The sequence below is a fragment of the Octopus bimaculoides genome, chromosome 3, assembly GCF_001194135.2.
Source record: "Octopus bimaculoides isolate UCB-OBI-ISO-001 chromosome 3, ASM119413v2, whole genome shotgun sequence".
Lineage (NCBI taxonomy): Eukaryota > Metazoa > Mollusca > Cephalopoda > Octopoda > Octopodidae > Octopus > Octopus bimaculoides.
This window is the reverse complement of record NC_068983.1, coordinates 43462978-43474852: the sequence shown is the minus strand read 5'-3', so window position 1 is coordinate 43474852 and position 11875 is coordinate 43462978. Positions and strand designations below refer to the sequence as shown.

General features: G+C 34.7%; 2 protein-coding genes across 2 annotated transcripts in view; one reads left to right on the top strand and one right to left on the bottom strand.

Moving 5' to 3' along the window:
• Positions 1–1775, top strand: part of LOC106875880 (nucleoside diphosphate kinase 7) — a 12636-nt gene extending 10861 nt beyond the window's left edge. The window contains exons 8-9 of the mRNA XM_014924180.2: positions 1017–1124; positions 1653–1775. Coding sequence (XP_014779666.1) covers positions 1017–1124; positions 1653–1685 — 141 coding nt within the window. The 3' untranslated portion in view covers positions 1686–1775. The remainder of the gene's footprint in view (positions 1–1016; positions 1125–1652) is intronic.
• A 3434-nt stretch (positions 1776–5209) lies between these two features.
• LOC106875881 (EPM2A-interacting protein 1) overlaps positions 5210–11875 on the bottom strand; it is a 14028-nt gene continuing 7362 nt past the window's right edge. Inside the window, exon 2 of the mRNA XM_014924181.1 lies at positions 5210–6979. Within this exon, the coding sequence (XP_014779667.1) occupies positions 5210–6979 (1770 nt within the window). The remainder of the gene's footprint in view (positions 6980–11875) is intronic.

Here is an 11875-nt window from a genome sequence, read left to right as displayed (position 1 = left end):
TATATATATATATATATATATATATATATATATATATGTATGTATGTATGTATGTATAAACTACACTGGCATTGTTGTGTAGTTAAGAAATTTATTTCTCAATCACATGGTTTTGGGTTCAGTCCCACTGCGTGGCACCTTGGGCAAGCGTCTTCTGCTATAACCTCAAGCTGACCTTAGCTTTGTGAGTGAATTTGGCAGATGGAAACTGAAAGAGATTTGTCATATAATTATGTGTGTGTATGTTTGTTTGCTCTCCTTGTCTTGACATTCTATGAAAGTTGTGAAAAGGTGTTACTACCATAGAAGCATTATCCTTCACTTCCACTGTTCAGCCATGAGGAATTGTTAACTTGTTTGGAAGCAAATGATGATTGATGACAAGAAGAGCATCTGACTGTAGAAAATCTGCCTCAATTAATTTCATATGAGCCATGCAGCATGGAAAAGTGGATGTTGTGCATAGTAAAAAAGAGGCACTTATGTGCAATATATTTGTGTTGTGATGTCTTAAACCACCTTGGTTAATGCTTCTCTTCCAACTGAAGAGATTTTTGTCTTGCTAGTTACTTGATGACCTTATTGGTGTTGGTACCACACAAAAAGCATCAGTGATGGTCTCATGTAAACAGCACTGTTGCTGGTGTCATGTAAAAAGCGCCGGTGATAGTGTCACATTAAAAGCACTGATACTGGTGTCACATAAGAAGCATGATGCTACTTACATGGGTCCACACAAAAAGCACCCAGTACATTCTGTAAAGTAGTTGGCATTAGGAAGGGCATCCAACCCTTGAAACCATACCAAAACAGACAATAAAATCTGGTGTGGGCCCTGACCTTACCAATTCTATTGTTCAGCAGTTGTAATACAAAATGAATGAATAAATAATTAAATGATATAATCCAGATTGTTAATTGTTAAAAATTAAAAATCTAAAAAGAAATAAATAAAAATGTTAGGAAAAGAGTCCGGCTGACAAAATATTGTTTTTTTCTATTTTGATTTTCTTCAGGAGATAGCTCGACATTTACGACCACGCTCACTACGTGCCCTTTTTGGAATTGATAAAATCAAAAATGCTGTCCACTGCACAGATCTACCTGAAGATGGCATTTTAGAAGTAAGTATTACATTTAATCTAGTCCTATGACAGTTCATGTGAAAGCACATGGTTTAGTGGTTAGGGTGTTCAGCTCATGATCACAAGGTTGTGAGTTCGATTCTCAGTAGCGTGTTGTGTCCTTGAGCAAGATGCTTTATTGCATGTTGCTTCACTCAACTCAACTGGCAAGTATGAATGATACATCATGAGATCATCATCATCATTTAATATCTGTTTTCCATGCTGGCATGGGTTGGATGTTTTCACAGGAGCTAGCAAGCCGAAGAACTCCATCAAGCTTCATTGTATTGGCCAGGTTTCTATGGCTGGATGCCCTTCCTAATGCCAACCACTTTACAGAATGTGCTGGGTGTTTCTTACATGGCACCAATGCCAGCATGGGAAACAGACATTAAAGGATGATGATGGTGGTAATGATATCTAAAATTCTTAACTATTTACATCTATATTTTTTTTCTTAACTAATTAAAATAAACCATTTTATAGAAACAGGATAATTTTTTTAATATATTTCCTTTCTTGTAGGTTGAATATTTCTTCAAGATCTTAGACAGATGAATTTGCCGGATTTATTTAATTTATTTGTTCCATATTCACCATGTGTTTTAAAGATATTCATTATTTTGTGAATAAAGGCTTTGAAAACTCTTTCTCTCTTTTCTTATTTCTTTTCTCTCTTATGGAGAAAGTGCTCCAGCATGGCCCAGACCATGATGATTAAAACTAATTAGAGAACTTCTCTCACTCTTTATAAACACAAATGAGATCCTACAGCAGTAGGATTCTCAAATGATTCATTACAAGTGATATCTATGTGTGATGTGAATATTTAAAAATGTAATTTAAAATGTTAGAAGATATATATGAATGGTTAAGCATTTTGAAAAATGTGTTGTCATATGCAAATGAAACAGCATCAGTCCCTTAGCATTTAAACTAGCCATATCCGGTCCGAATACTCTTCCTGTTTTATGTTTAAACTAGCCAGATCTGGCCTCTCATAAATACCCTACAGTGTCATTGTAAAAAATAACCACCACATCATTGAAATCTTGAATGTATGAGATAATCCCTGAATAATTGAAAACAAATGTGAATAAATAAGTATTACATTTGACAAAGTAATCTGAATGCTGAAAGGTTAAATTAAAATTGTTATCTGTGTATCATAAAAAATGTATAGACACTGTTAAAAGGCATTATGTTGTGGAATTGTCTCATAAAATCTCTTCATAGACATATTGGTTTCAAATTTTGGTACAAGGCCAGCAAGTTTCAGGGAAAGGCAAAGTTGACCTGGGTGGAATTTGAACTCAGAACGAAAAGACAGACGAAATACCGCTAAGCATTTTGCCCGGCGTGCTAACGTTTCTGCCAGCTCGCCACCTTATTGTGTCCTTCTGCTGAGGCTGAGGTAGAAAGTTGTGCACAGTGAAGGAAACATTACTGTAATGCCCTCTTTGAAGAATCTTTGTGGAAGTAACACAGATTTGTGAGGTGTCCAGGTTGTAAATTGATGGTCAGACAGTTGTACATTTTGAGGAAATGACATACTGTGGCATGTTTCTAAAAACCTTATCGAAGAAGATTGAAGAATTTTTGTGAGTATGTGCATCACTTCTCAGGTACTTTGTGTAAGGGTATTGGAAAACCTACACCAGCATGGGGAACAGATGTTAAATGGTGATGAAGATAACCTTGTTAGTTTGAAACAGGGAAACTGAGACAAATCTCCCTCAAATCACATTATTGCATTAAATAAAAGGAAAATGAGATAATGTGCTTCTAGATGCATTATATCTGGAAAAAAAAAACATGAAACAGTCATGACTGGGGCGCCTTTGACCAGAGGTCTGTTCTATCAAGGCTGACTTGTGTTTTAGAAAATTAACTCAGGATGTGACCCGTTTCTACAATTAGACAGAGTTGTCTACCTTGCTCAGGAGCACAGCAAAACGTTTGTAGCGAAAATGAATGTAAAATTTATAAAACAAACCTCAGTTAGCTTCACTTTATCTGGGAGTAGATGCAGTGCAGAAAACATATCTGTTAGGTTCAGCAGGAATTACTTGAAAAGTCCTCAGTACAATGTAAAAATAAATATACAGAACAGAAATTTTTTTTTTTAAATAATACACAAAATGATCCTTATCCTAGAAAGTGTAACTAAACCACTTAAAATACCAATTCTGTGAAACAACAGTAATGATGTACCCTGATGCAATACCAGGCACTGGCTTTCGTGGCTTCTGATCTTAAAAATTAGATGGTTTAACCCATACACGTTTTGTTTTGGTGTTAAAGATGGGCTACAGCAAATATTCTACTCAAAACCACAGATTTGCTTATCAGTTGTTTGACCTCCACTATTTGAGCATGTCCTTTAGTGACTGATGATATGTGCATCTCTGATCATGAGCAGGAGTAGCGGTGGAGCATCATAGCCATGTGTTGAGAAAGATTTTTAGGGGTTTGAATAATTCAACTCTGGAAACATGGGTGTTTCATTCATCATTCTTAAACAAACCATATTCAGGGACTTTTTGAGTGAGATGGTCTACTCAACCTGAAGAAAATTCTACCTGGGCTCCAACTGCAAGGTCATGCACTGTTTACCTTGATACGAGGTCACCATGCCACACACATGGTTGTGATGCATATGCCTAGTGCACCCTTATCAGATGGGTAGTCATAATTATATTGAGTTTCGCATATTTGTACCCCAGCATCACTTTGATGGCATGCACTACTTTCTCACTCAATAATAATGGTTTCAAATTTTGGCACCAGGCTAGCAGGCTTGGGGGTGGGCGAAGTGAATTAAATCAGCGTCAGTGCTCAACAGGTACCCATTTTATTGACCCCAGAAGGATGAAAGGCAAAGTTGACCTCAACAGGATTTGAACTCAAAACATAAAGACAGATGAAATACTGCAAAGCATTGTGCCCAACGTGCTAATAATTCTGCTACCTTATGATTGTTACTACTACTAATAATTCTTACTAATTTTGGTACAAGGTCAGGAATTTTAGGAGTGGGAGTAAGTCGAGTCCCGTGTTCAACTGTTCCTTACCCTATCAACCTTCCCCAAATGGTTGAAAGGTAAAGTCAACCCTGGTGGAATTTGAACTCAGAATGTAAAGAACCAGAACAAATACAACAAGGCATTTTCCTGATGCTCCAACGATTCTACCAATTCACCATTTTTTGTAATAATAATAAAAATGATGTGTGAATGTTTACATTGTGTGGAGTTGAGATCCAGACTGGTCTTTGTTGTAATTTCCTTGTCAACAAACTTTCTGATAGTTTAGTGCTTCCAAAGAAAAACCCCCTTACTTGAAAAATAAGGGTTAGCAGCAAAGGCATCCAGCTGTAAAATCATGCTTCATTAATATGTATTCATCTAACCCATGCTAACATAGAAAATGGACATAAAATGAACAAAGAGATAAACAGATTGGATTTGGAACAAATTTACTTACGTTTTTGTCACATGATTTAAAAAATTTTTGTTTTTGTTATCATCAATAGATACATAATGAATTAAAAGTTTAAACTTTATAAATTGAATTCTATAAACCTGAAAACAAGAATCAAAGAAGATGTGCAGTATTGCAGTACATGAGAAGCACCAAAATATGAGCAGACTGTTGTTAGGAGTCTAGGGCATTTACCCCACCATCAACAATTACCCCTGAGGACAACAGATGATGATTTAAAACTTCTTAATATATTGAAGATGGGGTAATTAACCAAGTGGGGTAATTTTCATCAGGGGAAATTGTCCTAGGTGGGGTAATTGTCCTAGGGGGGTAATTATCCTGATACAGTTGATAGATGGTCAAATGATTAAACAAAATAGAAAAAAAAACATAATAAAGAGACACAGAAAGTTATTAATAATTTTTTTGTCATCTGGGCAGAAGGTCAGTAATTTTAGGGGTCAGTCGATTACATTGATCCCAGGTGAAGTCAACCATGGTGGAATTTGAACCTTAAATGTAGTGAGTCAGAAGATATGCCAAGAAGTATTTTGTTCAAAAAATCTCATGATTCTGTGAGCTTGCAACCCTGGAAATTATGAAAAATAAACATAATCTCCTGATATGATGGAAGATGATTTTTTTTCTAAGATGTGTTCCATTCTAGGACAGTAATTTGAAGTTAGAACACGTAAATATGGATGGTGATAAGTTTCGGTAAACTTAGTTTTAAACAAGGAACTATTATTATTTAAATTCATCATGGTAAAAGTTTTCTCACATATATATGTACTTCCAAACAAAGAAGTCATTTGTTGGGCATGATGGCGTAATTTAGGATATTGTTTAGCAGAAAGTTCTTCATAAAAATTAATGAGACTTTTTTCGCAGAAAGGATAATTAAATTTGGAATCATCCTGCAATTCTCTAAGTTCTAATTGAAAGATTGTTGGTGCAGTTTCTGGTTCTACAGTAAAGGGATTTTCAAAAATATCTAAAGCTTGTGAATGCTCCTGTAAGTCCAAAAAATCTATAGCACGTTGAAGAATTTGGGTATATTTTTCAGAAGAAAATGTTTCTAGAATTGTGCAACTCTTATCCAGAACAATACATTCACCTTTATAGACTTTGAAGCCATCATCTAATAGCAGTTTGCAGGTTGCAGAATTAGTCAAATTTTTATCTTTTAGCTGCTCCTGTAGAATTTGGAGTTTTTTTCCAGTTTCTTTGGTATATTCAAAAAGTGTTGTAGCAAATTTACCATTTCCAAGAAGTTGTGTGTTTAACTCATTTAAAACAGATGAAATATCAACCAAAAAGGCCAAATCACACATCCAGTTGCTGTCCATAATATTTACTAACTCGTGATCTTTTTGATACAGAAATTCTTTGATTTCATTTGTTAAAGAAAAAAAGCGTTTGAGACAAGAATAATTGCTGACCCATCTATCTGTAGAAAAATAGACATCACCAAATTCTGCTTTGCAATCTTCCAGGAAACCTTTAAACCTGTTATGTTCATGAACTTCACTTCTTAACAGGTTTACACACTTGACAACAACACTTATAACATTATCCATTAAAAGAACATTGCTAATAAGTGTCTCTTGAGGAATAACACGATGGTAATGGATTAAATTCATGCCATATTTTTGCTTCATTTTTTGGCTTAATAAAGCAACAGCACCAGATTTTGCTGCAATCATAGCTGGTGCACTATCTGTAGTGACCCCTACCAAAAGTTCCCAATTCATATTGTTTGCATTTAAAGCCCGGCATGTGGCGTGAAATATATCAATCCCTGTAGCTTTTTCTGACAGATTTTCTACAGAAAGCAATTCTTCATGAATATCAAAATTCTCTAAAACTCCTCGAATGAAAACCAAAAGTTGTGGGGTCTCACTAATATCGTTACAAATATCTAAGGAAATAGAATAAGCTACAAAACTCTGAGAATGCGTTTGAAGTTGTTTTCGAAGATCTTCAGCCACATCAATAATTCTGCGGAACATTGTCATATTCGACATATCGATATCTTGTAAAAGTTGTTTTTTATCAGGAATAACAACGTCCACTATTTTCATCATGCATTGTTTAAGAAATTCACCTTCGGATAACGGTTTGGCACTCCTGACAAGTTCATAAGCAAGAACATAACTAGCATAGACTGATACTTCGTTTTGGGCAGTTTGGAAAACAAATGTTTGATCAGCAATATCTTTCAAAAGTAATTCTAGCTTCATATTCCGTTCATCGCCTACTAACATGTTATAAGATTTGTGGTGTGAATTGTAATGCCGTTTAATATTATATTCTTTCAAACAGGCACCGATTTTACGACAGATCAGACACAAAACTTTATCGTTCTGTGGAATAACAAAATATTCTTTGGTCCATTTTTCTTGAAATTTTCTATTTTCCTCGCCAATTCGCCGCTTCCTCGGTCTTTCCATGATTTGGCGAGAGTTTAGATGGTAATCAATATAGGAATTATTAATATTATGAACACGACGAGTTAACAAGTGAAATCGACAAGAAGAAAATATTTGTTTTGAAACTAAAATAGTAATACAACCGTAAAAAGGCGATTATTTTCCATCTTCAGTTTATAATAATATAATTAAATAAAATTTCTTACTTGAGGACAACATCCATGCAATATAAATATATAATGTATAATTACTTTTAAGGTCACATACTTATAATATACATCAATAGACAGTATACATATTTGTTCTAGTTGACAATGTTATTTTAAGGGCCGCAGTAGGGCCACGGAGTGTAATTAAAGAAAGGAGAACTTCCACTTAAATACCAAAATATTTTTAAATTCAAAATTCTAATTAACGTTTTTTTTTTATTTCATTCCTCTAAAATTTTAATAATGATCTCAAGTCGTGTTTGACTTTTTTTTTTTTTAATTTGATCGAAAATAAACATAAGCTGTTCTAAAATTGTTCAGATTAAAAAATTGTGAAATAATTTGTTGAGCGATAAACAATGTTTTTTTTTTGTTTTTTTTAATTATGTCGAAAATAAAAGCTGTTTGATGTTAATTATAAAAAAAAAGCAATGGGTGAGGAGCAAACGGATGTGATCTGCGGTCCAGTCGGACATTAAGTGCGAACCACACCATTCATTCACATGGCTCCCGTAATGTGGAATTATTTGATGTCTCTCTTCACAAATTATATTTTTGGCAGATTCGTTAATACACCGGATAAAATGCTTTGCGGCATTTCGCCCGTCCTAATGTTCTGAGTTCAAATTCGGCCCTGGCCGAAACTGCCCGGGGGTCAGAAACTGGAGTTTAACCGGCCCGACTTTTACATTTCATCCTTTAGGGGTCTATAAAATAAGTACCTGTTGAACATTGGGGTTGACGTAATCGACTAGACCCCCCCACTCCCATAAATTCTCAGGTCTTGTGCTTATAAATACAAAGGGGGTGGGGTCTAGTCGATTACATCGCCTCCAGTGTTCAACTGGTACCTATTTCATCGACCTCGGCAGAATTTGAACCCGGATCGTAAAGACGGACGAAATATAACAAACATTTTATCCGGCGTTCTAACGATTCTGTCAGCCCGTCGCTTCTAATAATAGTCCTTTCTACTATAGGCACAAGGCTTGAAATTCATGGGGAAGGGGCTAGTCGATTACATCGAACCCCCCCCCCCCAGTACTCGACTGATACGTATTTTATCGACTCCGAAAGAATGAAAAGTAAAGACGACTTCGGCAGGATTTGAACTCAGAACGTGGAAACAGACGAAAAGCTGCTAAGCGTTTTGGCATACCCACAAATATCTACCGCCATCCGCTGCCCACACGGCTTTGTTTCCTCATAACTTACAGAAAAGTTGGTGTTTTTAAATGAAATTTTCTACAATCGCGCTTCAGATGATGTATTTTCCAATTATTTCGGAATCTGTTGTGAAGAAATAATTTTCCGAAGATGGGGAAAGGAGTTTTGGAAAATTCACACGAGTTGGCTTTGTTTCCGCATAAATTTATAGAAAAACTGGTATTTTTTTAATGAAATTTCTACAAATGCCTTTCAAAGTGCGTAGATTATGATTATATCAGAATTGAATATGGAAATAATTTCTGGGCTCGCTTGCACATACATATTGACACATCTCATATCGACAAAATGGAACATGAAATTTCTTTTAAAAAAAAGGTGTGGGGGGGGGGGATTGTGATGTGTGTTAGTATGTATGTATGCATGCATGCCAAACAATTTTTTTTTTCACATTAAATTCTAATATAAACGTGATCTTCACCATCTGAAAGGTATTTGTAGAAATTTTCTTTAAAAATTACCTATCTTTCTAAAAGTTACGAAAGAACAAAACCGATTCGTGTGAATTTTCCGAAACTCCTCTCCCCATCCTCGGGAAAAAATTTTTTCACTGCAAATTCCGATATAATTGTAATCTGTGTCATCTGAAGCGTATTTGTAGAAAATTTCATTAAAATATATCCGTTTTTCTGAAAATTATAAGGTCACAAAGTCTGGAGGCACATTTGTGTAGGTATGTCTTGTTTCTAAATATTTTGTGATGTATTAGTTACGTTCTCCCATATATTAGTAAACATAGAAACGACATGCTACATTATATATAATGACTATTAAAATTAATTAAACTATGTTAATTATCATTTTATGGTATATTTTATAGACATAAAACAACACAGAATTCTCGAAGCCATTCTGGGATTCCATGTGTAAATACTTTATGAGCCAATGAGAAAATCTGTGATTATTAATTAAACTAATTTAATTACGGTTTTACATTGTTTTAGCAGCAAAAGTATATACTTTAGAATTTTTGGAGACATTCGACATTCCATGTGTTAAATACTTTATTAGCAAATGAAGTAATCTGTGATTACTAACTAGTTAACCTGAGTTAATTACTTATACCTTAATTTTATAATCAATAAAATATATTTTAGAATTATTTCAGTTATTCGAGGATTCCAGACATGTATGAAAATAATAAATTATGAACTAATGAGGTAAATAGTGGTAATTAAAGCCAATTGATTTAATTACTAACGTATCATATATCTTTTATCTGTTTCAGTGAAGGGGTTGCAGCCATGCTGGGGCACCGCCTTCGAGAATTTTTAGTCGAGTGAATCGTCGACTCCGGTACTTATTTTTTTTACAGCCTGATACTTTTTCTATCGATACGTTTTTTCGAACCGCTAGATAACAGGACATAAACACGCTTCTTTCGGATTTGTTTTTTACTGACGATATATATATATATATAAAATTACTTTCAGGATCCAATAGGATCGAGGTATTTTAATAACAAGAGCACTAAGGTAGTGTCGAGGATAGTAAACTTGTGTATTAACAGTGTATACGGATATACATATTTATATATGTTGGGCTTCTTCCAGTTTCTCTCTACCAAATCCACTCACAAGGCTTTTGGTCAACCCGAGTCTATAGCAGAATATGCCCAAGGTGTCACACAGTGAGGCTGAACCCTGTACCATGTTGCTGGGAAGCCAGTTTCTTACCACGGTTTATTTTATAAACAATACAACAATACCTGGCTGAATTTTCGGAGACATTCGTGGGATACCAGCAAGCCATTTTTATGTGGTACCGTTTTGTACAGATTCGAGAACTTTACTACAATATTTTTGAGAATAATAAAAATTAAAAAAAAAGACCATTAATGTTGAACCACAAAAGCAATAGACAAGAGCCTGAGAAATGTCAAGTAAGAGGTAATATTCAAGTTGGTGAAATTTAATCCCGCTATTCGTTTATGTAAACAGTCTCCCGTTGTTGTTGAGGTCGTTCACTCCAGTAGACCTACCATCGTAAGTGTGACAATTCAATTTTTAATTGCGAGAGATTTTGTTGTCATTACCACAAGGACGAACAACCGCGTGGAGGGTTTCCTGGTTAAACCGGGTTCCTCGTTAGGTCATCGTTCGAGTGTTTATTTAAAAGGTGTGATTTAAAGGAGATTCGGTTGCTATTTCTAGTAAATTGAGCGACTGAAGTTAAGATTCCTTATGTATTTACTATTCTCCACTCACAAAAAAACAACAACTACTTTACTATAAACTGTCTCTACATTGGAAATTACAGCTGTAACAAACGATTTTCTTCATCGTAAACAATAATTAATTTTTATTTGTACAGATGTTAGAAGAATTCTAAGTTGGAGACATAATGTGGGTGATATTTAGACAGGAACTAATTTCCCCTTACACCACACACAAATGAGGCGGTCTAAGGAGAGATTAAAGCATTCTGACTTGTTTAGTTCTACATCATCATTGACAGAGCTCATATGATCAAAACCATTCCAGTTATGGCCACTCCGTCTTTTTTTGGAGGGATCTGGGACTATATTATCTAACATGTCTTTTCTTTTTCTTTTTAGAGAAAAGGGTGTGATTTAAGGGAGATGTAGCTGCTATTTCTAGCTTCTTCGTCAACTCCATATTTTTACTATTTCCATTAGGAGAAATAATGGCAAATAATGAGCCACATGAATATATTTCTTTTTTTTTTTTTTTTGCACTCAGATATATTCAAATTTTCCAGCGCCCCCCAACTTTTCAGCCCAAGGTGGTGAATTGTTTTTTTTTTAATTTCTTTTTCTCTTTTTTCTTTAAAATTTTTTCAATTGTGTTCTGTTTTGTCCAATTTTCTAATTTAATTTTGTAAAACTTAAACACCGTGAAGTAATAAAGAAGTACTTCATATAAACATTTTAAATTCAGTGGCGGCGTTAATGTAGATATTACAACAAAATAGAATAAAACTTAAATTCAAATTTTCAGTTTTCTCTTAGTTTTTCATCTATCAATCTTGCCTTCGGTATTTCGTCTGTGTGACACCGGTTGAAATGCTTAGCGGTATAACGGTCCGTGAGTTTGGATTTATTAGTAGTTATTTGAGTGCGTTTGTATAGTAAGTGCAAGTTTCTATTGACTGTTTTTGTGTTATTTCCTGTTATAATTAGTGTTCCTGTTATAATTATTTGTGTGATAGTCTTCGTTCGAAAACTATCGTGTGTTTTCCCCTGTGGGGGAAATATTAATTGCTGGCAAGATGCCGAATAGTGTATCTTCGTCTGTCGAAGAGTCGTCAACCGATGGAAAAAATATTGAAAGTTTATTGTTTGGAGATTTTTTGGATTCTTCTGAAGGGGAATTTCCAAAACTATCGAATTGTACTGTTGCAAGGAGGAACATTGATGTGAAAAGCCTACAAA